The following is a 26,317-nucleotide window of genomic DNA, read 5'->3' as shown; positions in this document are numbered from 1 at the left end:
CTACACATTGAGATGATCTTACATATTTTTGGGGTGGGCATGTGTGATGGCTACACCAATAGGAGTCTGCCAGCTGAAACGATGGTGATGTCTTCCATGTCTTCCCTCACGCCCTTTTGTTTGAGATGGTGTACTACAGACTCAGAGCTGCAGAGGGTCATGATTGAAACTTTGCCTCATTTTAGTGGAGAAACAGCAGCATATTCTGTCCCTCACGGGGTTTCCCAACACTTTCTTGCTACCTTGCTTTCTGTACTGTACTTCGTCTAGAGTCACTTACGATTTGGGGGCCATTTCAGTGACATCAGCTAATATCCAATGCCTCTTCTTCATGACAATCCTCTCTTAACTCTTCTGCATTTTATTTACCAGCAAGACCAAAGTTTCCCAAATGTAACAAGCCTTTTTACATGTTTGTTCCTTAGAACGTTGCTCCCCCAAATGTGGTTCCATGAACCTATAGCACTGGCATTGTCTGGGACCTTGTCAGAATGCAGAGTAGTATCAGTATTTGAATCAGAATCTGCATTTTAATAAAACCTAGAGGTAATTTGTATGCATATTAAAATTTGAGAAGCACTGTCTTAGCATATACTCTGTCTTCTGCCTTCAATGGCTTTTCCTCCCACTTGTCTTCTTAGTAAACTCCTATGCATCTCTCAAAACTCATCTCAGATATCATCTTATACTGGAAATCTTTCTTGGCTCTCCCTGATGGAGACATTCAGGTATTCTTCTAAGCTACTTATATACATCTCATTCTGTACAGGCACTATCATGTATTTATTTCTAATCTGTGATTTTCTTAAGGGAATGTACCTGAGCCTTATTCATTTGTAAGACATGAATTATTCATGTAAGACATGTCTCCCCAGTGCTTAGGAAAGAGCCTGGTACATAAAAGGTGATCTATAAACACTTCATGATTTTATTTTATTTATTTATTTTTTGATTTTATTTTTTTTCCTTTTACTCCCCAAAGCCCCCCAGTACGTAGTTGCATATTCTTTGTTGTGGGTCCTGTTAGTTGTGGCATGTGGGACGCTGCCTCAGCGTGGCTTGATGAGCAGTGCCATGTCCGCGCCCAGGATTTGAACCAACGAAACACTGGGCTGCCTGCAGTGGAGCACGAGAACTTAACCACTCGGCCACGGGGCCAGCCCTTATAAACACTTTATGAATGACCACAACTGATATATCAGGGAAGCATGTAGCCAAGGCTACTGGCTAGTAATTAACCATTGTTGCTTGTAACACTATTTTAAAACAGAATTGAATTCCTCTTTCCTATGTAGGTTCATTATTATGACATAAAACTTTGGTCCTCCACCTGCCGCTCCCTCCCCCAGGTACCCTTGGTGTACACACCAATGACATGACAACTCAGGAGAATGAAACTCAGTTTTAGAAATCTATGTAGGGAGGGGAAATTCTATCATTTGTCACTGAAACTTCATTCTCAGCAGCCTGCTGATTTAAAATCAATGGGTATTAATGAACATCTTGAGGGCAGGGAGAATGTTGAATGAATGAACTATACATACATGATATTATACTACGCACTTGGGAGATACAAAGGAAGAGGACAATCATGTTCCCTGACTTCAAAGTGCTTACTATTTAGGAGGAGTTCATAAAGATAGTCATTGAGGCCTCACCCTGTAGGAGAATAATGAGTACCTTTATTTGTCTGGATAGCAAAGAAACTTACCTGGTATGAGTAACGATGTCTGTCAAGGCACCGCCTTCTAGAAACTCCATGACCACCCAGAGCTCATCACTGACAAGGTAGCTGTTGTACATGTCAACCACATTGTCATGGTGGTAATCCCGCATTATCACAACCTGGGCAAAGGGAAAGATACTTTTTGACTTGTGACAGTGAAATTTAGCTTTTTGTTCTCTTGTGCTCACACCTATGCCTTGAATACACCTGATTGAGGGAGGGAGATTTTTTCAGGAATTTACTATAGAGAAAAAGACGGCACTGAGAGTAGCTAGTAGATATAAAAGGAATTAAGTTAATAAATTCGGGAGGAAATGGCAGGTCAACCAGACATTGGAGAAGAAGAGAGGGTGGGCAGGGGAGAATAAGACGTGAAAACAGGCAGAACCATGGCAAGGTCTGCATTCACAAGAGGGAGCTGAGTTGACTGTTCTGGGCGGTTATGATAGCTATCCCTGGGGGTCTCCTTTAGAATGGCACCATCCATAGTCTACTGGTGGTTAACCTGGCAAAAGGGTCATCAACTCAGGGTGAGTGAACAGTGAGTCTCACAAATAAATGAAGTAAACAGTTAGTAAGGGTGGGGCCACATGAGATCAGCTTAACTTCTTGGGAGAAGGTCCGGGTTGGTCTGAGAGGGGTTTGGGCTGAATACAAAGGATAAGTATTGAAGGTAAAAACAAATTTGACTTAAGCATAAAAAGGCTAACTTGAGAATGCTTACCGGAGAGAACTTCCAGAAATTGCTGCCCTGTGGCTGTTTCTGGTGACATTTCCAGAATCAGTGTTAAATAATAAATTACAGAATTGCTTATCTAAATTATATTTGCCCTGTCTATTCTGGCATTGTGATTCAGAAATAAGTTCCAGAAATCAGGAATCGTGGACTGGGAAGAAGCTGAAGCCCACTCAACTGGTGCTCTCTGTGAGGTTCAGAGCATGGGAAAGAAATGAACACCTGTGGGAACTGGAGATGGGCGGAGCCACTGGTGGCTTCACATGAGTCACCATAGAAGAAGGTCCAAAGTCATAGCTGATGGCATTTTTTACAGTATGCGTCTACTGCTCTGAGAATTAGGAGATGTGGGGGGTACAGCCTTTGCTAGAGACTGACATATTATCTAACACTGGAAGTTTGACTTGATATCTTCAAGACACAGATTTCTCATCCACAAAAGCTCATCTCTTTCCCCAAGACCTTCTAGACACATTAAAGGGATATTGCTCCAAAATGTTTCGTGTTCTAGACACAGGTACTCATGTCTTTCCGCCAATGTGCATTTTACAGTTCTCAAGTAATAAGCAAATTCAAAAGCAAAATGAGAGAGTGGAAAAATATGTGCAACAAATATATAAGTAAGGGTTAATTCCTTAATATATTAAGAGCTCTTAAAAATCAATAAGACAAAGGCTACTACCCTAACTGAAAACTGTGCAAAGGCCATATAACTTGATGAAGAAATATAAATGGCCTATAAACATTTAAAAATAAATTCAGCTTCACTAGTAATAACAGTGTTAATTAAAGCAGAAAGATTTAGTCATGTTTATCAGATTAACAGATAATGTGATATATCCAATGCTAGTGAGGGTGAAACAGGACTATGGGTAGGGTCCAAATTGGTGCAAACTTTCTGGAAATCAACACTATACATCATTTCTCTAAGTAGAAAAAATATAGAAAGGAAATACAGAAATATTAATGTAGGCTATATCTTGATGGTGGGATTATGGGGCATTTTCTGTATTTTCATATTTTCTACACAAAGAACTTACTGCTTCTATAGTCAGGAAAAATATTTTAAAGTCCCTAAAGAGTGATTCAGCCCATTAGTAAACTACTTCTGTTTATTGTGATAAAAAATTGGCTGCAAAGAATATACACAATAACACAGCAGTGTAAAATGTGTATATGTACAGAGAGTGTAGCATGAGGGTTTGGAATCTGTTAGAATTCAAACCCCAGCTCTGCCATCAACCTGCTGTATGACCCTGGGCTAGTCACTTATGTTACCTGAGTTCAGGTTTCCTTGTTGCTATGGCGATAACATCTTTCTGTCTCATAGAGTTGTCGTGAGAACGAAACCAGATCGATGCTTAGCACAGAAGCTGAGACATATGAAGCACTTCACAAAGGTAGCAGACATACACACACAGGCAAAGACCAGAAGGATGGATTATGGAGCACGCTATTTTTGTATTTATATTTTCAGTGCTTTCTAATGTCCTAAAATGTACATGTACTAATTTTGAAATGGGAAATAAATATTACACAGGCGCGAAGGGATGATCCAATCACATCACTTACCTCATTGAAGAGCAGTTCTCGTCTCTGTTGCTTTCGGAGGTCCATTTTCTTCACTGCAACTTGTTTCCCTGTGTGTTTCTCGGTTGCGATGCACACAATGCCGGTTGACCCTTCTCCGATTTTGATAAAGTTGTCCAAGTATTCCCTAGGGTCTCCTGGGCTGACCACCAGCTGCAGAGCAGCCCGAAACTGTTCGTGGGACACCCTGGAGGGCTGCTGGTCTGAGGAGGAGCCCCAGCTGGGTGGGGGGTAGGTGCTGGATGAGATGCTGAGAGAGCTCAGGTAAGAAGCTGTGGAGATGTACTGCGAACTGGTCTGCAGGGAGGGGTGGTGGTACAGGGTGGCTTTGTGGTACCCAGATGGGTACTGGTGGCTGCTTGAGGAATAGCCAGCTTTGCTTTGACTTTGAGGTAGTTTGGCGGGGACCCTGGGGTAGGTGTCAGACCCTGACAGTGGAGGGCTGAGGACCATCTGTGCTCGATCGTAATCCACCTGGGAAGACAGACATGGATGGAGAATATTCACATATTCACCTGCTACATCTGAACGCCACAGCCAGTTACTGAGCCAACCCGCAGCTGGTCTGAGCGAACAGCATCATTGCACAACCTGGTTGTGGGTGAGGCTTACTTTGCAAGAAGCCTGGTTGCCTCAGCTCCCACCCTTTATCACCATCCAACCTCCCTATCCAGCCTCTTTCTTCCCCTTTCCCTACCAAAATCCCCAGAAGCAGACTCTGAGACCTGAATTTGAATTAAGCAAGCAAGCAGTGGGAGGTGATCCCAGAAGCTATGAAGGGGGACAGGAAAGAGGAAACTGCTAATAAAGGGTGAGTTGCAAGTACGATGGTTAACTTTATGTGTTAACTTGGCTAGGCTATGGCAGCCAGTTGCTTGCTCAAAAACCAGTCTAGATATTACTGCAAAGGTATTTTTTAGATTTGATTAACATTTAAATCAGTAGACTTTGCATAAAGCAGATTATCCTCCGTGATGTGATGTGGGTGCGCTACATTCAATTGTTGAAGGCTCTAAGAGAAAAGATTGAGCTCACCCAAAGAGGAGGGACTTTTGCCTCTAGATTTCCCTTGGACTCAAGAATACATCAACTCCTGCTGCAATTTCCAGCCTACTGACCAGCCCTGCATAGTTCGGACTTGCCAGACCCCACCATTGTATGCGCCAATCCCTTCAAATCTCTCCCTGTACACACACACACCCTATTGCTTCTGTTTCTCTGGTGAACCTTCACGAACATACACAGCAAGTTACCACGAAGCAACTGGAACTTAATCTGCTGGGGAACTCTGAACCCTGAGACTATGCAGAGCATGTGACTTGGAATTGTCCCATGTGAGGGGCAGAGAGTTGGGGTATTTATGCACCAGCTCCCTTCAAATGTTGTTTAACGTCTGCTCCTATGGCTATTAATTCCCTGGCACTTCTGGCCTGCTGTGTCCTGGGCTGAGCAGGCTCCAGTGGCTTGAGAAGGCTCTTAGACCAGAATTTCTCAATCTTGGCATTGTCGATGTTTGGGGCCAGATAATTCTCTGCTGTGGGGCACTGTCCTCCTGTGTGTTGTAGGATGTTTAGCAGCATCCCTGGACTCTACCTGCTAGATGCAGCCCCTCCTCCGAGTTATGAGCAACCAAACGTCTTGAGATATTGCCAAATGTCCCTAAGATATGGACAAAATCGCCCTTGGTTGAGAACCCCTGCTTTAGACAAAGGAAAGCAGTGTTGGCAGATGGAAACAGAAGGTGGTGAAGGGATGTGGCCAGGGCACCAACATTATCTACTACATCTAGGAAAGGGCCTCCTTCTACTCACAGGCACCACAGTGGGGGGAGTGGTGGTGGGTTCCAGTTAGAGTGTGCCTTATCCACAGTGTATTTGCTGTTTATGCCCTATTTTCTTTTTCAGGAATGAAAGACACCATTCCTCATTAAAGGATGCTAGTCTTCAGGGAGCATTTCAGGGGTAGGAGGCCTTTTCCCATGTGTCTGAACTCACATACGTGTGGTTTGTACCACCCAGGCATATAATTTAGCAGATCTGTGTAAAAGGGAAAACATGGCTCCCAGTGCTAAGCAGCTTTTCAGGATGGACGATGAGGTAACCACATGCTCACCAAGTAAGTACAAATAATAATTAACAGTAACCAAAATTTGTAGGGGTGTGTGTGTGTGTGTGTGTGTGTGTGTGCATGTGATAGAGAGAGACAGAGAGAAAGAGAGAGGAAGGGAAACTTGGTCAGCCCTCACAGGGATTCTAGAAAAGAACACTTTACTCTGATTATGAAGAGGGGATTGAGGGAACTAGTGGAAGAGAACAAGGAAGGCAGACAGAGCAGGGGTAGGGGAAGCCAGTGAGGGGCTTATGGGACACTAGGTGTGGGTTTCAGCAATCACTGCCTGGAAGGGATCAGGAAGGAGCTCCGGCTGCCCTTGGAAACACTGAGGTCAGGGATGGTGAACATACCACATAATAGCATGTTCGCTTCCTTGCGCTGGGCAGAAAGTGCTAATCCATCAACACACTGTTGTGTGTAAGATCATCATGGTAACACAGTGCTGTGTACATATAAGATGCTCGAAAAGATTTTCTGATTGGACATCAGGCTCCTTCTTAACACAGCAACCTGGGAAGTTTCTACCACTCTACCAGCATGTACATGGAATGACATTTACGTGCCTCACCTCCATCTACCCTAAGGATCTAGATCTGCTCTAATATGATGGCTACTGGCCACATGTGGCTATTCAGTTAAACTCAATAAAAGTTAAAATTAAAATAAAATACTCAGCTCCTCAGTCATATTAGTCACATTTTAACTATTTAATAGTCACCACATCAGACAGCACAGATATAGAACATTTCCACCATCACAGAATGTTTTATCCAGCAGCACTGTTCTAGATGAATCCATTGCTCCCACATGGTGCATTCATTCATTAATTCATTCATTCCACAAATTAACATTTGAGCAATGATTATGTGTTAGGCACCATTTCAGGTGCTGTGGGAATGTCCAACAATAATCACAATGGATGGTATTTCTGCCTTCCTAGAGTTTACATTCTAGAGAAGGAGTGAGATGGTAAACTAGAAAACCAATAAATATACAGTATGTGGTCCAGAAGCAATAAGTGACACGAAGAAAAATAAAGCAGAGCAAGAGGGTTGAGAGTAACGTGGTGCCACCTTGGATGGGATAGCTAAGGTAGGCCTCTCTGGGAGGTGTCATTCAAGTGGAAACCTGGCTAAAGTAAGGGAGCAAGCCCTGTGACTGTATGGGGAGGAGCGGTCCAGGCAGAGTGCACAGTGCACAGCACACACAGGATTCTGAGGCACATACAGGCTTGAGGAAGAGCATGGAGCCTCCTCTGGAGCAGAGCTGGACACAGTTTGCAAAGATGGACAGAGAAGTAGCCAGGAGGCAGATTATGTGGACCATGGCAAGGACGTCAGATGTTGCTCTGAGTGACGTGGGAGCCACTGGACATTGCTGAGCAGAGAGGAGTGACACGATCTAACTCTCTAGCTCTTGGAAAAGAGACTTTGGTGACAAGAGTAGAAACAGGGCTGCCGGCTGGCTTACTGCAGTCAACGTGGGCAGAGATTAGGGTGGATGCTGAAGATGAGGTAGGAAATGGTGGGACCTAGGGTAGGGTCAGCGGTCAAGCTGACAGGATTTCCTGATGGATTGGATTAGAATTTGAAAGAGACAAATCAGAGATGATTCTTAGGGTTTTGGCTTGAGCAACAGGTCATTTAATGATGTGAAGAGCACAGGGGCAGGAACAGGCTTGTGGGGTGTGGTAATCAGCCTCAAAGATGGCTGCCAATGACCCCTGCCTCCTGACATTCAGATCCTTGTGTAGTTTCCTCCTATATGGTATCAGGTTGATCTGTGTGAGCAAAAGAGTACAGTGCAAGCGACAGTAAGTGCCTTCTGAGGCCAACAAGGACATCGTGGCTTATCTTCTCTCTTGGATCACTCATGCTTGTTCTCTCAAGCTGCTATGTTGTGAGAACATTCAAGAATCCTATACAGAGATCCAAGTGGCAAGGCCTCCAGCCAAAAGCCAGCTAGAAACTGAGGCCTTCCGCCAACAGCCACGTGAGCCATCTTGGAGGTGATCCTTCTGGCCCAGTCAAGCCTTCAGAAGACTGTAGCCCTGGCTGGCATCTTGACGGCAACCTCATGAGAGACTCAAGGCCAGAATCACCCAGCTAAGCTAGCGGAGACATGACCCACAGAAACTATGTGAGGTAATAAATGTTTATGGTTGTTTTAAGCCAGTAAGTTTTAGGATAATTTGTTACACAGAAATAGAAAACTAATGCATGGGGGAAAACCAAGAGTTCTGTTATGGCTATGTTAAGTTTTAGAGTTATTAAGTATCCATGTGGAGATGTGGCCTAGGCAACTTAGACATGCCTCCAGTTCAGGGAAGAGTTGAGGCTAAAGACATGAACCTGAGAGTCATCCATCAGTATTTAGTTGGTATTAAGAGCCATGATGTTGAATGTGTAAGAGAAGGTCCCACCTTTAGAGACCAGAAAGAGCAGGAGGATCTTGCAAAAAGGAGCCGAGAAGGAACAACAGTGACATACAAAAGAAACTAAGGGACTAGTGTGTCCTGGAGCCAAGGGAAGAAAGTATCTCAAGAAGGAAGGAGTAATGAACCATGTCAAATGCCACTGAGAAGTGAAGTAGGATGAGGCATGTTGCTCATTGGATCTGGCAACATGGTGGTCATCTGGAAGAAGGCAGGTGTCTGAAGCTCTGGCCCCATCATGTAGCATGAATAGATGCCTAACCCACAAGCCTCGGGGAAAGATCTGCACGGAGCGGGCTCCTTAAAATTGCTACCATGGCACCATTCTCAATTCTTCTGCCCTATTTGTTGGCTCCCAGATGGTGGTGCTGATGCTGCACAGCCAGCAATGCAGCCCTTCCTAGCCTTGAGAACACTACACTCTAATCAGGGGAGTTCACCACTCAGACAGCCTCACAGCAGCCAGCAGGGACCAGGCTACTGCTAAGCCAGGGCCCTGGTTGTAGAACAGAGAAAACACGAATTCTGATTCTGATGGCTTTAGCGAAATCACTTAGCCTCTCTGAACCTGTTTCTTTATCTGTAAAGTAGGGACCATAATACCTCCTTCACAGCACTTTTATGAGGCTTAACTGTGGCAACCTAGAGCAACCTAGTGTTTAAGAAAACACACTCTGGGCTCAAAAGTTTTTTCTGTCATTTACAAGTTGTGTGACGCTAGGCAAGTTATTTAAAGTCCCTGTGCTTCAGTTTTCTCATCTGTAAAATGGGAGTAATAATAACAATACCTACCCACTTCCTTAGGTCATCGGGAATTTTAAAGGATTGAATATACATTAAAGGATTCGAACAGTGACCAGCCAATACATTCTAGGTGGTGGTTTTATGATAAACTGCTTAGCACATTAGTGAGAATGTAAAAGAAACAGTAACTACAGTGTTAAGTTAGCATTTATTGAAGGCATACAATGTATCAGTGGCATATGTTTCCCTATACATTAATCTTCAAAACAACCAGAAAAGGTGCCTTTAATTATAATATATTGAACATTGTATTAGAATCAAAATGCTATATTTGAAATGAAGCTGACTTTTTCTAAGCCCTCGGATTTGTGCCACACACAAGGAAAATTGGTGTGTGTATGTGACGGGGTGGAGAGAGACAAATGTTAGTGTAAATTAAATAAGTGGATTCTTCCTTTAAATTAAACTCAAGATTAGCCAAGCCCAGGCTAGTCACAAGGCCAGTGTGTGAGGGGAAGTGGGGTCTGTGACTTTTATTTTTGCAAGGGTGTCCTGGGAGCCATCACATGCCATCATTTCCTAGTGTCTTCACTGGAGGATTTCCTCCTGTACTTGAAGCGAAATTGAATTCACTTCCCACAAGCATGTATAACTGATCTCTGAAGATATATTAGAAATAAAAAAGCCATGCCCTGTAAGAATCACAACCACCCCTCCACACTGCATCAGGCCACTTTTCTTCTTTATCAACTGTCAGCAGCATTATCAGAGTCTACTCTCAACCCCAGGCATGCGGCATAAAGAAGAGGACACTTGCCAGCGTATATGGGACAATTTCCAGTCAGACAGAATGCAGAGGTGTTCACTGGGAGCTAAATGTCTTTGAAATTAGGTCTCTGAGACAAAGCGGTGCTATGGTCTTCCATGGCTTCTCATAAGAGGTGCAGACTCTTACAAAAAGCAATGGATGAGAGCAGCTACTATCACAAAAGGCAATTTTGGGAACCAAAGTTGAGGTGCACTTGTCGAAGGAGAATTGACTGTTTGCCTCCAGTGAGGAAACATGCGGTCTTCTCTCCGGGCTTCCATCTGTTCACGGAGAAGATGGCAGACAAAGAGGTGACTCTGTGAAGGAGAAATGCATGAATGACCCTGTTTGGGGTCACTATGTCATTGATCCACAGCCCTCAGCTGGGTTTTGATGACCTGATCGTGGGTTCCGTGATGGTGAGTATTGCTGGCCCACACATTTGCGCAGGCCTCATCCTTTTCCAGTCTGAGAGTCAAACAGGAGGCAATTTATCCCATTGTATTGCTGACACAACTGTGGTTCAGGGAGGTGAAACCGCCTCTAAGCAATCCAGGGCAAATCACTCCATACCCCCAAGAGGATTACACGACCCAAAATTCTTCTGCTCAGGTCAGTCCTTCACTCCTAGTGGGAAAGCGTCTAGATGCTTCCTTGTCTGCCTTGGCATTTCCACCATTAGTTGTCACCTCCCTAGTCTATATAATCAAGGCTGGACACTCTCTCTCTGATAAAATGCAGGGGTGTTTTACTGGCATTTAAAGTAGGGTCCTTTCCATTAGCCAACTGCTCTGTTAGAAGTCTGCTCGCAGGAGTAACTCATACTAATGTTAATAATGACAGTTGACATTTACTTGCACTTTCTATGAGCCAAGGACTGTTCTAAGCCCTTTATGTACATGGTTGCATGTAAACTTCAAGTCACACAATGAGATAGGCCCCATGATTGTTCCATTTTACAGATAAGGACACCAAGGCACAATGGGTTTAAGTAGGTCATGCAAAGGTCTCAAAGCTACTAAGAAGAGCCAGAGTTCAAATCTACAGTGTCATTTTAGAACTTGGGCCCTTGATACGTTCTCAGAGATACCCTTCAATGATAAGAAGGTAGACAGGGACAGGACAGAGGTGGGCACAGTGTGGAGTGACAACGATAGAGCTAAAGTCTGGTTAGGGTGCTTCTTTAGGGGCCCAGATGTCTAAGCAGCCTGGAGCACAATGCAAGAACTGGGCCAGAAAATGACAGACGATAATGCCTAGGTGAGGAAAGGGAGAAAAAAACTAAGCTTTTATTTTTAACAGTCTTGGCTTAGAAAAATCAGCTCAAAATATGCAAAAAAGGAATAATCATCATAGCAAAATGAGTTGATCATCTATGTACATAATTCATTGCTTTCATTTCTGTTTTGGCCAGAGAAGAACTTTGTGTTCAGCCACAACAATGCCCCAACTTTCTTCTGTGTGTTCTTCCAAGAAAGCAAGCCCAAGCTTTCTTCTATAACAAGGCCTCTTGGCTCTCTTACATGGCTCTTAAACTGCTGCAATTATTTAACTTTTCTACTCTAAATCATCTTCCCCACGATATCCTATATTTGGAAGTGGGTGAAACATGAATGATGAATTTGTCCATATACACTGTTTTGCACATAACACACATGTTCATGCAAGAAGGACCTGCAAAGGAGTAAAGCTTGAACTGTGCAACCTTTTCTACAACCTGATTTACAAATATATTTTAGAAAACAAAAGGAGTACATGTGGAATCCATATGAGCAGGCCTTTAGTATCTTGAGAAAGATGCAGAGTTTAATCCTAGCGAAACCACACTGCAGTGGAATTGGACCAGCGAAAGAGACAGATATTTAGTAAGCGAATCCAGTGTGCCTCCCACCACCCAGCCCCAAACCATTTCCAAAAGATCTATGCAGGTAGTTCACTTCCGAAGAGCAGATTGCAAGGGCACAGGGACCTGGAGCAGGAGTGGAAAGCCGTTATGCAGGAGAGAAAACAACAGAGATGCCAGAGAGGCTTCTCCTGACTCCTCCAAAGAGAAGAGTCCTGTGATTTTGTGCAAAAGTAACTTCATAAAAATGAGACCATGGTCTGCATCCTTTTAAGGGGGATTTCCATATGGCAAGATGTAATAAAAGAAGATCAGATCTTTTTACAAATTATCACCCAGGCTGCTAAACTGTTTAGCTGCTGTTACAAGGCCACTAGTTGTCACCGAAAATCAGATAGTGAGAAGGAATTCTCTCTACAGGAATCTTTAAAAACACGGAAAGAAAATACCAGCAGTCTTGGTTTCCTTCCTCTTTGAAATGGTTAATAACATATATTCATTTTTTTTAGTTTCCTGATGCCTTTTAGTATAACATATAAATTAATTCTTAAAGAAACACGCTTTTTCATGTCTCTATTCAAATCCAACAAAATACAAGAAGGGCAAAAAAAAGGGCTGTATTTTATGGGAATAAATAACCTCCAGGGAACAATTCAGCCAGACTCCCTTCCACGATGAGCATAGTATCTCCAAGGATAGGGTCAGCTACAGGCTTGTAATGTATCAAAATTATAAATAATTATAGCAATGAATTCATTTAATCAATCAATTTCACGAGTGGTGTGCTCCAGTAGACAGGGCACAAAACTCCACACAGCTATCAATTGCTCCGATTACACCTGGCTGTCAGCCAGAATTCCCCTGATCCATGTTAGTTAAATGCACATTAATCTGAATTTGGAAGTGTAATCAAAGACCTAACTGAACTGTGAAATTGAATTCTGCAGTAGAACATCATTTGACCATTTTATGCCAAGGCTGGGAAAAAAGGCTTGATGGGGGAGGGCAGGAGAAAGAAAATCAGGAAAAAAAACTCCTGCTGCAGCATCTATTTGTCACCGTAGCCTTCTGTACTGGTGACAGGGAGACCGAGGCTGGATCACGCTGGACTGGGTGTGTGTGTGTGTGTGCGTGCGTGGTGTAAGTCTGTGCCCACCGAATGGGGACTGCGGAATGTTCTCTGAAGGATGGAGAGGCTTTCTTTCCACTTCCCACAGTTACCCAGGAGGGGAGGCAGCTGGTTCTAGTGCTTGAGTGTGATGCTCCAATGCACCTTTTCTGAGTACAATAAAGCCAAGAGACTACTCATCCCGAAAATGAAAGAGCCAGACTGGGTGCTGCTTGCTCTACATAAATCAAATGCGGGATAACAGTGAATCATAGACCTCTATTATCTGAGCAAGGAAAGGACATCTTAAATTGTCCTTACTTGACCCAAAGGGAAATGTAACAGGACCAGCCTTGGCTTTGGGAAAGGAAAAGGACGGCTGGTCAGAATTCCAGAGAGAATAGGTAACAGGCTTTCTCTGCAGGGGCATTTTAGAGACTGATAATTAGCAGAAGGGATCCTCGTGCCCCCCGCCCCCCTCAACACTGCCATGAGCAGGAATGTCGCTGACGGGGTGGGGGAAGTCAGCCTGGCCTGTGGCCCATGGGCCCATGTGTCTCCATCCTTGACTTTCCAGCCTCTGCTACTCCTGCCAAGGTGTTGCTGCCCTGAGAGCTCCAGTCTGTTTCTCACATTGCACGGTGTTAAGGAATTGCTCCATCTCCAACTGCATCCTAATAATACAGTAGCTGCTGTCCCCGCTTGAGGCAAAACTTTGACATGTGCCCAGCCACGGTCAGTTCCCTCCAAATTACTTATTTTCATTTACAAAATGGAGTGGCCCTATTTTGTAGTCTATTATATTTGCCTTGGCTAGATGACAAAGGGATGTAGTGCGCAATTTGAGCTGGCGTTCAGTTTTAAAGAAGCATGCACACATTATCATTGCCAATGACTAGTTGTCATGGGCATGCTCAGGTGGGACCTATAGAGCCAAGGTGTCTCGTTAAGGTCCTGCATGCAGAGCGCTTGGGAAGTAGGCTACATTCTGGATATTCAGACCTATGCTGGATTTCCAAACTCCAGGTAGCAGAAAGCCATTCCCCATAAATAGAGTCTCTGCAAGGAAATTTCCCCCATCCTGATGCTGGATTCCTATTTAGGCATGTAGGAATTTACACCTTATGACACGAAGTGTGAAGAGTCATCTACTTCCCTGCCTTACAAAACATATGGCAAATGCACATCGAGAGAGTTGGGACAAGTGGCTCATGACCTCTACAGATAGGCAAACCCTAGTTATTTGAATAAATGAATAAATCTGGATCAGTAGGCTCTTTTACCTCTGAATCAGTATATCCAATTAAGACCCCCAGATGCTGTTCCAAACTCTAAGAATGCATCCTCTATTCAAGAGCAGATTGTTCTGCCCTGCTATCTGTCACTGCCTGCAGCGACAAGAGGTGGGGGACTCTGTGCCTCTGGGGATTGGTTCACTGAAGAAGAATATGGTCCAAATGTTTCAGGGCCTCTGAGAGCCCCAGGACAGAAAACAACAGATTAGACTCATTTCATTTTTAATTTGGTAATGGGAAAACCCACTCATATGTAATGACCAAAACACAATTTACTTTGAACCACAAGAACATTCATGGGAAGATGAGTCCATTCATATGCAAAGGACACCTAAAGTCAACAGCAGAAGGGACAGATGTTGCTCTGAATCAACTCTCTGAATGTTTTATGAGCTTTAATGAATATCCTACAGGAGCCTTCATTTTCTTTGTAAAGAAAAAAAATCAAAAAGCAATAATATCCATAGTTATATTAAGCGATTAAGTACTTCGTTCTCTCTTTCCCTTCCTCCCATCCCTTCTCCCTTCTCAGATTTTTGGTGCAGCTCATCAGACTCTGCCCAGCATTGTCCTTCCATTTCCCACCAGGTCCCTAAAGGATCTCTGAAAGGTATTCTGCTGGGATCCTTAGTAGATGAGGAGCCTCAGTTTTGTTCCTGGAGCCTTGGCAGAATCTGGGCATGGCAAGTGCCACAAAGAATGGTGAGTCATTCAATTATTGATGCAGCAAGGCTGAGCACCCTGGTTCAACTGCTTTTTCCTTTAAGGGAAAGCAAAGTGATAACTGAGCAGTGAAAATCCACCGCACTGGTGACCCCAGGAAGAAGGTCTGGGGGACCAGCTCACCATTTTTCTTGCATCCTCTCTCTTCACTCAGAACCCTTTAATATGCCATCTGTTTGGGACGTCCTGGGCTGCAGCACCGGTCACATTGCTGCCCTGGCAGAGGAGATGATGGGGGTAAAGTGGAGGTTTGGTTGGGAAGAACTGTCACAACTAGTCACACACCTACAGTATGACGGTTCTTGCTTTAATGCTGCTAAGTTTTCTGTTCTCACTTAGCATCTGGCTTCCATCAATTCTAGAGACTGAAGCAAGCTCTGGGGTGGCAGGACTGGGGTCCTCAGGCCAGCTCAGTCCTTAAGGCTTTACATGGCCTTGAAGAAGTCACACAGCTACTCTGGCCTCCTGTGACCCACATCTCTAAAGTGAGGACAGTAGGACTTATTAGGCTGCACAGAGTGGCTGTGAGGGCAAAGTCAGATAGAACTTGTTCCCATATTTTGAAAACATGTAAAAGATTATATAGACAGGATATTCCTATGGCTGGCATTAGAAAATATGGTGACAGGTTTTCCACCACGAATATTGCTGGGAATAAGGGCTAACCCTGGGTGCTTGCCATGTGCTAACTCCTTTACATTTATTAACCTTTTTTAATCTCAGGACAAGTTCAAAGCAAGCACTGAAACACCCCATTTTATAGATAAGGGAACTGAGACACAGACAAGATCACACAGCTTGTAAGTCTTGAATCTTGGGAATCTGATTCTAGAACTTGCACTCCTAAAAGCCTTCTGAAATGGGTGAGACAATCTAGATTGTTGTTTATAAAATGGAATAAGACCATCGCTCAAGGTAGAGTGAGTGCATGCGAGGGTCTCGGAGACCTCTACTGTCAATGCTTCCTTTGCAGCCCATGGTCCAAGCTCTCACCCACGTCACAGTCTGGGTGATGCTAAGGACCTTCTCAGAGGACTCCATCCTCCCAAGAAGAGACAGAATAAAGTGCATTCCCCGTGCACCCCAAATCCATCTGTGAATCATCACCCATTCTTCACCAGCAAGGTGAGGGCCGCCTATGGTGTGTGCACCTGGGCGCAAGGCCTCACATCCATTTTTCTGCTCCTTGGTTTTCTTCTGTGGAAATAAGAATCTGGAATATAAAGACTTTGGAGTAAGACAGACCTAATTTTGGATCCTGGCTCAGCCGTTAGCCTTCATATCCTTCGGAAGTCCATAAAGATTTAGTCTCATTGAGTCTCAGCTTCTTCACTGTAAAAGGGAGATGATCTTGAACTCTAGAGTTGTTGTGAGGACTAAACTGGCTCATGTTTGCAAATGCTTAGCACAGTGTCCAGCACACAGTAACCCTCAGCATCATACCACAGCCACCATGCATCTATATGCTATACATGCAGACTGATGTATAGAGACTACATGTATTAATGATTAGGCTATTGTCATTATTAACTTATTTATCCCTCACTCAACATGACGAGGCAGGGGCAGTCTTTGTCTGCATTTTATAGATAAAGAAGTAGAGGCACAGTTAAATAGTTTAGCAGTTTACTCACGCAGTTATAAGTGGCAACATCAAGACTCAAACCCAGGGAGTTTATTTCCAGAACCTACAGCTTTAACCACCAAAAAGCACCTGAGAAATGCCAGTATAGAACACTGGTTCTCAACTGGGGCCACTTTGCTCCCGTTGCTGCACGTGACATTTGGCAGTGTCTGGAGATATTTTGGTTGTTATAAGTGAGGGAGGGGTGCTACCGGCATCGAGGGTAGAGTCAAAGGAAGCTGCTAAACATCCTACAGTGCACAGGACAGCCCCCACAACAAAGAATTACCAGGCCCCAAATGTTGATCGTGTCAAGGTTGAGAAACCTGCTACAGAATGAGACGGGATGATGCAACCCAAGGGGACTTCATTGCTGCAGATGTTAACAGGAGCTTGTAAGAAGCCAGGTTAAAGCTTGGCACCCACAGCACCTATTCCTGTGCCACTGGGGATGTATGCAATGTCTGGTGAAGGGTTGAGCCCAGAGAGCTGGATCTCATCTCTTCTGTGAGCTGACTGAGCTGGCTGTTACTGAGCCTCTCAAAGCCCCCAGTTCCTCATCTGTACAAAGAGGGCAAGAATTGCTGCTTTATGGGCTATGAGGCTCAACAAGGCAACACAAGTGTCTGGCATGCAGCAAGTGCCTAGTGAACTGGCAGAAGGTGATTACATTGGGGGCTTCTCAGCAGTTGCAGCCAGAGCAATGATGTTCTGGGCCAGCACCAAGACACTGGAGCTGGCAGATCCCTGTGCCTGGCCCCTGAGAGCATCCCAGTGAGCAAAACCAAGTGTACAGTGACACTCTCTCCAGCCAGTATCCTCCCTGCAAGGCAGACTTGTCTGCAGGGGAGGGTGGAAAGCATTTTCTCGCTACCTCTGGCTGTTTTTATAGTTCTGTTTTGTGAATCGTGGCTGTAAGGATTTTTTTTGTCTTTATTTTTTCTTCCCAGGCTTCATCTGCTCAGCCCCAGCAAAAAACATTTAAAAATAGAGAGAGAGATGCCAATATCTACAGATTTCATAGCATCCTTGATTCCTGTTGTGCCAACAGGAAAATTAGGTAGGTAGATAACATTGGAGGAGTTTTCTCTGTGGATTAACATTAGTACTTTTTTTCTTTAGGTCAAAATGTAAAACTTGCAGCAAGCGCACACACACATGCATGCACATCTCTTCATTTTTGCTGTATCTGGGAACCTACACAAGTTTCGTGCTTTCTCTTATTATTAGAGATGTGAACATTACCCAGCAGCCTCTAGGATGTTCCATGAGGCAAAGCCAAATTATCTGAGTCGTGATCGCTATTCCTTCCCTCAGCAGGAAATCCAAATGTGATTGGTAGACTTTTAAGAGTACAGTTCTAAAGACGCAGGCATCTAAGTCTTTTTAGAGAAATGTTATATTTTTAATCAAGTAAACGTTTTAATTACTAACATGCCTCCTACTTCTTACCCTCCCACAAAATCTGCTTGTGAATCCTCACGGGTCTCCTGTGAAACATGGGACAGCAGGCTGTTCCTTTGAAGTCCTGGTTATAAGGACTAAAGAACTCCTGGTAGATGTTCCTATGGGTGAATATGTTATTTTTTTTTTCTTAACCACAATAGTTTCTGCATTGTTTCTGTTATATATATATTTTGGAGCCACAATAGTTCCTGCATTGTTTCCAGGTTTGACAAAACCAGATTTCAGGGTAGGTCTGCTTTGCCTTCTATTTGGAAATCTGTAGGAAGAGGGATTCAGCAGGAACGAAGCTAATTATCCCCTCCTCCCTCCCTTCGTCCCTCCCTTCTCTCCCTATTCTTCTACTTAGCCTAAAGTTCTGGTGGTCACTAAGAGCTCTCATGGGTTTTACTGGCAAATGCAGCCAAACTCCTGAAATCACATATGCCCATATCATGGGAAAAGTACTGGACTAGGAGAAACACGAGACTTCAGCTCTTGCCCTTGTTTTGCAATCAACTAACTACGAAACCTTAAACATGCCATGTGACTTTCCGGACCTCAGTTTCTCCTTCTGGGAAATGAGTGGCCAGGGGGTGCTGGTGGTTATATTAAATACAGAATTCCTCCAAGGATTAGGCTAATGGGAAAAATGAATGAAATGGGCTGGGCAGGGCTTGTCCCTTCTAATGGGGTAGCCTTTCCTCCAGCCAAGTCTGTTTCCAACGCTACGTGAAAATGTGGGCCCAGGGATACGAGATCATCCCCTTTTTTCCAACAGAAGCTTGAAACCCAGAAGTTGAGGCTCTTAAGTGAAATATCTTGATTTTTCAGATGCTGGAATTGACTACTGGGTGAGCCAAACATGTCAATGGGCTGAACTGGCTTCAAGGCTGGAAGGTTACTGCCTCTGGACAAAACTTTCTCTCTGACCATGACCTAACACAGCTTCCTAGCACAAGTGTTCAAATATGCCACAAAAAAATCATATTCAAATCTGAATAGCCAAAGAAATCCTGAGAAAGAAGAAGAAAGCTGGAGGCATCACACTTCCTGATTTCAAACCATATTATAAAGCTATAGTAATCAAAACGGTATGGTGTTAGCATAAGAACAGACACATAGATCAATGGAACAGAACAGAAAGACCAGAAATAAACCCATACATACATGGTCACTTAATTTTTGACACAGGAGCCAAGAATACAGAATGGGGAAAGGACAGTCTCTTCAATAAATGGTTTTGGGAAAACTGGACAGCCCCATGTAGCCTGGACCCCTATCCTATACCATACACAAAAATTAACCCAAAATGCATTCAAGACTTGAATGTAAGACCTGAAACCATAATACTACTAGAAGAAAACATAGTGGGTAAGCTCCTTGAGACCGGTCATGGCAATGATTTTTTTGGATTTGACAACAAAAGGCAACAAAAGTAAAAAAAATAAACAGGTGGGACTACATCAAACTAAAGTGCTTCTACACAGCACAGAGAACCATCAACAAAGGCAATGAAAAGGCAACCTATGGAATGGGAGAAAATATTTGCAAACCATATATCCGACAAAAGGGTTAATATCCGAAATACACAAGGAACTCACAGAAATCAATAGCAAAAAAGTAAATAACCCAATTAAAAAATGGGCAATGGACCCGAAAAGATGTTTTTCTAAAGAAGACATACAAATGGCCAACAGGTACACGAAAAGGTGCTGAACATCAGTAATCATCAGGGAAATGCAAACCAAACCACAATTAGATATCACCTCACACCTATTGGGATGGCTATTATCAGTAAGACAAGAGATAAACACTGGTGAGGATGTGGAGGAAAAGGAATCCTATACACTGCTGGTGGGAATGTAAACTGGTACAGCCACTATGAAAAACAGTATGGAGATTCATCAAGAAATTAAAAACAGCACTACCATCTGATCCAGCAGTCTGACTTCTGGGTATACAGCCAAAGGAAATGAAATCATTATCTCGAGGAGATATCTGTACTCCCATGCTCATTGTATCATTATCAATAATAGGCAAAGTATGGAAACAACCTGAGTCCATCAATGCATGAATGGATCAAGAAAATGTGTATCAATAAAATATATACACAAAGGAATGTTATTCAGCCTTCAAAGAGAAAGAAATCCTGTCACTTGCGACAACATGGAAGAACCTGGAGGGCATTATGCTAAATGAAATAAGCCAGACAGAGAAAGACAAATAGTGTATGGTGTCCCTTATATGTGGAATCTTAAAAAAAAAAAAGAAAAGAAAAGAAAAGAAAAAGGCAAAATGCATAGAAACAGAGAATAGAAAAGTGGTTTCCAGGGTCTAGGGGGTCGGGGAAAAAGGGAGAAGTTGGTAGAAGGGTACAAACTTTCAGTTATAAGATGAATAAGGTCTGAGGATCTAATGTAAAATATGGTGACTACAGCTGATAACACTGTATTGCATAACTGAAATCTGCTAAGAGAGTAGAACTTAAATGTTCTCCTAAAAAAAAACTAAGGTAAATATATGAGGTGATGGATGGATGTGCGGCGAATCCTTTCACAAGGTATACATATATCCAATCATCATGTTGTACATTTTAAATATCTTGCAGTTTTGTCAATTATACCTCAATAAAGCTGAAAAAAATTTACTTTCTTTACTCCTAGATGAAATCACCACTATGTTCAAAAACCCAAAGAAGTAACTAGATTCAGCTAAGGAATGTGTTAATTTGCTTATTTCACTCTAGAACTCTGAAGGGGTTCCCTCACTTGAGTGATATGCACAGGAAATCGAGTCATCTCATGCATCATGATACATATGTATGGCTTCATATAACTTTTATCTGTTGGTTAATTAGACCTCTTTCCAACAATTGCCCCGGCAAGAATGTAGACAGTAAAGGTAGCCATATTACCCTGATCATGGGAGTTCAATAACACAGTGAGATGAAAAATATTCTCAATATTTAAATTTTAACTGGAGGTATATATTTCAGGCCTTTTTTTTCCTCAAGATTTATTTTTAATTTAATATATTGGGAACTAAAGTGCCAGCTTTTTTGGTTTTTCTAAAGTATGGCTTAAGTCACTCCCAGCCTGTCCCTAAAAGACTTCTCAATGTCTTGGATTGGGTTTATGAGAAAAAATAAGCAAAGGAAAAATGTTGACTATCTACAATCAATATAACAGATGAATGGAGGCAGGCTTGCCTAGAGAGAGCATTTGGTACAAACATACACGATCACGCTGCTAAAAGTCATGTCCCTTTGAAATGGTTTAAGACCTCTAGGTGATCCACAGCCCATCACCAAATGCCCCACTTTCACTCTGCTGTGCAGGTGAGGCAGCAAAAGCATCACAGTTACCGTGGGAAGATAAACCACTTGCACACTCTCTAAGGTACTTGGCAAAGTCTGTGCTTTTAGCTTCAGCAACTTCTCCAACAGTGGTTCCTAACCTATGGGATATCACGGACCAGTCAAATTTCAAAGAACATTTGCAGCATCTAACATTAATTTTTCTTTCTTTTTTTTTTTTTTACCAAGAAGAGAATTACACAAAAGAAAACAAAATAGAAAGCACACCAAAAAAGGTCCAGCAACAAGCTTCTATCTGTCATCCCAAAATTTCCTATAGAAAATTACATTTCAACATAGAAATAGCAGAAAGAACATACTTTCAAAATGAAGGGCCGTCCCTTGAGTTGAACAAAATTAATTTTATTAAAAACTTACCACATTATCCTGATTTTTTTTTCCCCTTTATTGGCAGATCCAGGTAAACTTTGCCAGAACACAGGTACCATGGTATTACTCCCTCTAACGGTCTACAATCGTCTACTCCTTAACAGAGAACTTAGTACCATACGAGCACATAATATTTATCATTAGTACTATATCAGAATATTTTTCAAATAAATAATTTATTTTCGTTTTTTTTGCCTTTTAACCAGAAACCCTGTGGGAGATCCCAAAAGACTGACTTTAATGAATAAATGTGCTTTGCCCTAAATTCTCTGCTGTGGGGACTTGTGGATGGAAATTAGGTAGAATTTCAATATGGATTCTCACTTAAAAGGCAAACCAGTGCTCTCGAATCTGACTGTATGAGAAGGTAGTGCCAGTGCCACCTTTGAGAAGGTTCCCGTACACTCGAGGGAAGAGGGCAGTGAACGTTACCTTTGGAATGCACACTGTGGGCTCGGACAAGCGAGGGTAGGTGTAGGAACTGTACGAGTGTCCTTGGGGGTGGGTTTTAAATGCACTTGCTCCGAAGGGCATCATCGGTTCCTGGAGCCCCGAGCCTGACCTGGACCTCTGCCGCATGGCGGGCTGAGGGCTCGTCTGATTCAGGTACGACGACTTTGGCCTCCTGTCATAGTCATCCAGGCTGGGTCCCCATTCACTTTCACTGTACGCCAGACTCTCCTTGGAGCACCCGCCAGTCCCTGCAGTTCTAGAAGGTGTGAATTGGAATGGATAATCTAGAGGCGGGCTGCTAGAGGCCCTCTGGTACTCCCACTTGAGGTCACTGTATTCACTTGGTTTGCTCAGTGAGTCCAAATGTGCGTGATAATCGACAGGAAATCTGGCAATGTCGGATTTCAAAGGCTTTATCTCAGAATAGTAGGCCTCCCCGTGTTTCATTTTCATTACGTGCCCATTTTGCTTGGTTGCAGGGCTGCCTTTATAAAACGGATCCAAATCGTCTCCATAGAGACTCTTTTCTCTGTACTTTTCGGTCGTGTAATCAGCAGTGGTATCAGATTCGCTGGAATACTGCGAGAAGGTGATGAAGCCATTTTCTTCCCGATGGCCTTGACCATGGCTGGAGGCTCCCTGGTCCGGGGTGGGCGGGCTTTCTTTCCTTAGGGAGTTGGAGCGAGTTACCGAGATGTTGTCAAAGTCTTCCAGCAGGCCGTTGATGGAGGTTTCCTTGCAGGGTTTGTTTCCTCTAACGATTGTCTGGAAATAATAAAGGGAATACTGTTTAAAGAAAATATTTCATGCTTTCAAATTGATGGAGGAATTCCACGCCCACTCCATCCAATTTAAACCACAAAGGAAAACAGACCCCAGGAATATTTCATAAAAAATCATAACGAAAAAATTGTTGATTGATTTCAATGGTGAACTAAATCAAATATTAAACAACAATCTCAAATTAAAAATTTTCCTTCTCTATCTCAATAGAGAGATCAATTAAACATCAAAAAGCTAGTGAGAAGACTATATAGGCTAATATTGTCTTATTTACCAGTTTATGGGAAATCCCCCTCCCCGTTCCTCCACGTAAATAATAAACTCTAACCATCTAACAGTAAGCTGATGATTATAATTCTACCAGTCTATAACTGTTAGGATATAAAAGGTATATTACGTTTTTACATTCATTACTCAGATGATTTGCAAAACTAGTAAGCATTGTCACTTGAGTATGAACATACCCAGAAATGGGTGCACTTGTTTTTATCATTTTATGGAAGACACATAACAATTTGTTCTCAGATTTTATAGAAGAGGAAGGCACTTTCTGAGGTGTAAATAGCAAACAGCACGAAGATTACTTGTGGGATTTAATTCGTGAGCAAATGTGATGTTCTTATTAAGCATATAACTGTAATGTTTGCTATGGCCACACTTCTATCATCAGCACTGAATTTTGGATGGCTTAGTATTGAGGTGCTTGTACCTGAACCTTGGTGACAAATTGCCAAGCCCAAATGTTCCCTTTAATGAACCTAAATAACATCGGAATAACAGGAACAGAAAGAAATCACAAACTACTTACAAAGCCAGTCAGCTGCACCTTGACAATGACAAAGTTTGCAGTGAAATATGACGGGGGTGGATCAAAGAACAAAGAACAAAGCATTATGACTTCAGACTTCCAGGATTTTAAGAGAAAAATACCTTTGAGCAAGCAGCAAGGAGTTCAAACCATCTCAGTCAGTACAATAGAAGATTTCGAACTGGAAGAAAAAGTCTAAGTTGTCCTGGAGCATATGTTTTTACAGATCGGTGCTTCTCAAACTATTCATGGTGAAAAACAAGGTTTTAGTTTTTTCCCTAGTCAGTCCTGGGCTAATGCTTTTGGTCTATACCCTTTTCTTTTAAAGAACGTTTTAAGTTTGGAATAGTCTTAGATTAATGGAGAAGTTGCAGAGTGGAGGTAGCGTTTGCCAGGTTTCCACGCTGTACAATATTAGCGGGAATTCATAGTCCCCCAAAAAGTAGATTTCTGGTATTTTTAATTGCGTGCATCTGTGTTGACTGATGTGCCATGTGAATAATGACTGTAAGATGTGCCAAGGTCTTCAAGTACCTTCTGAATTATTGGACCTACCTTTAGCAAAAATACTATCCAGACTTGACAAATAATAGTTAACTATGTTAGAATTTTTCGTATTCAATGCTATCTTTAGCATTCTTTAACTTCAATTAATCTTTCCTATCTCCATCCTTCTCATCTCTGAATACACAAAATATTCAGCTCTAGAATCAGAGGATCATTTCCAATCTCTTAATGTCAGAAGGAATCTAAAGATGAGCTGGGTCACCTCCTGCCTTTACTGAGTAAAAACTGAAACTTAGAGTTGACTTTGCCACGTGGTATGTAACAGATGTGGGATTCAAAGCAACTCCTCTTTCTCCCAGTCTGGCTCGCTTTCCAAGGTACTTTTCAGACTCTTTTGGAGCTCAAGAAAATAGCACCAGTTGACAATGCAAAGGCTTGGTGTGTGACATCACAGTCCACCAAAAACGGGTCTTTAAGTGCATATTTCTATTGCACATTCCACCCCCTGGCAATGAGCCATTGAATTTACAGAATATGGATAATTCTAGCTTCTGGTCTCAATTTTAGCCACACTTGCTATGTGATTTAGTTTCATTCTTCTTTCATTATCTGTTCTCTGATTTGTAAATAGGATAATATCACTTGATATTTGCCCCTTTCCTCCCCCCATCCAGGAACTATAGAGGCTGATGGGGAAGAGATTACAAAACAATTTTAAAACATACTAATGCCCTCATGAAGACACCACTTTCAGGTGGACACAAACGCATAAATATGAAATAGATTAAGAATATTGAAATACAACTCATCAATGAAGGACAAGTTAAAACATGAAGATTATAAAGAAAAGATCAGAGAAGAACAAACCAAAAATCTTGGAAAGTTTTCAGGAAGAGGAGAATTATGAGCTAGTCCAGGAGGCAACAACAGATGTAATTGGATAAAGGAAAAAAGAGGTTAATTACCAGCTCATCACTTACTGAATGACTGAGGCACAGAGATGGTCAGAATGTGTCAAGATGCCACATCTTTGGGGCTATGAGGGTAATTGTGATTACAGAAGAAAAGTTTCCCTGTGCATATCAAATTAGCATCTCAATAACTTGTCCTCTGGAATTTATATCCAGAAAACTGGTTAGTTCATCTTCAGCAAATTAACAAGTGGTTATGATGGGGCTGGACTCTGGGTCTTAGAACTTCACCACCAGGACACAGATATTTAGAAGGAAAAAAATATTCTTCCCTGATGATTCCTTTGAGAGCAGAGCATTATTGAATATTTCATTTAAAACTGCTGAGTCCTTTAAATCTATTTTCCCCCACTAAAAGCTTTCCAGTTTCATTAGTGAGTTCAATGGGCAAATTTGAAACTAACTCATTTTGTTTCTGGGGAATATTTACAGAAAGAAATTTAGATACTAAAAAGAGGCATCCATCTATCCATCCATCCATCCACCCCCCACTCATCCATCCAATAACATCTATAGATAGATATAACAGATATCTGTAATATCTATATGTCTATATCCATACTGTCCGTAAATATTTTTTAAATGACTACGTGATAACACAATGAAGGTCTGTTTGGGAGAGTCTTTTCTCTCAATAACTGTGCTATGAATGTCTTACATTTTGAAAATTAAAAATCAAACAATCCTAAGCAACTATTTCACAATTATTTTTGTTGCCCAACTGTGTTCATTCCGATTTCTGTGGGAGATTAAAGGGTCGCTGTCTCAGCATATGAATCAATCTGCGGCATCAGAACTGGGGAGTATGCTGTTCCTGTGCACTTGTCCTTGCATCTCCAGAGAAGTATGCTCAGTTTACAT

The 26,317-nt window shown here is 42.5% G+C and overlaps 1 protein-coding gene and 1 long non-coding RNA gene across 14 annotated transcripts in view; one reads left to right on the top strand and one right to left on the bottom strand.

The window, feature by feature from the left end:
- The window catches only part of PAK5 (p21 (RAC1) activated kinase 5), a 308,972-nt gene that overhangs the window by 39,922 nt on the left and 242,733 nt on the right, over positions 1-26,317 (bottom strand). For all 13 annotated transcript variants that reach the window (XR_011530723.1, XR_011530720.1, XR_011530718.1 and 10 more), the window contains 3 exons: positions 22,367-23,152; positions 4,035-4,526; positions 1,712-1,845 (listed from right to left, as the gene is read on the bottom strand). Coding sequence is in view for 6 of the 13 variants with exons in the window: in XM_070587857.1 (XP_070443958.1) it covers positions 1,712-1,845; positions 4,035-4,526; positions 22,367-23,152 (1,412 nt within the window). In the remaining 7 variants the exon portion in view is untranslated. The remainder of the gene's footprint in view (positions 1-1,711; positions 1,846-4,034; positions 4,527-22,366; positions 23,153-26,317) is intronic.
- On the top strand, positions 14,964-19,142 carry LOC139078026 (uncharacterized). The gene is made up of 3 exons (XR_011530724.1): positions 14,964-15,098; positions 17,694-17,803; positions 19,021-19,142. It is a non-coding gene; the product is annotated as an uncharacterized lncRNA (long non-coding RNA).

Source organism: Equus przewalskii, chromosome 21 (genome assembly GCF_037783145.1).
Source record: "Equus przewalskii isolate Varuska chromosome 21, EquPr2, whole genome shotgun sequence".
NCBI lineage: Eukaryota > Metazoa > Chordata > Mammalia > Perissodactyla > Equidae > Equus > Equus przewalskii.
The sequence above is the reverse complement of the archived record's forward strand: the minus strand, read 5'-3'. Positions and strand labels throughout refer to the sequence as shown.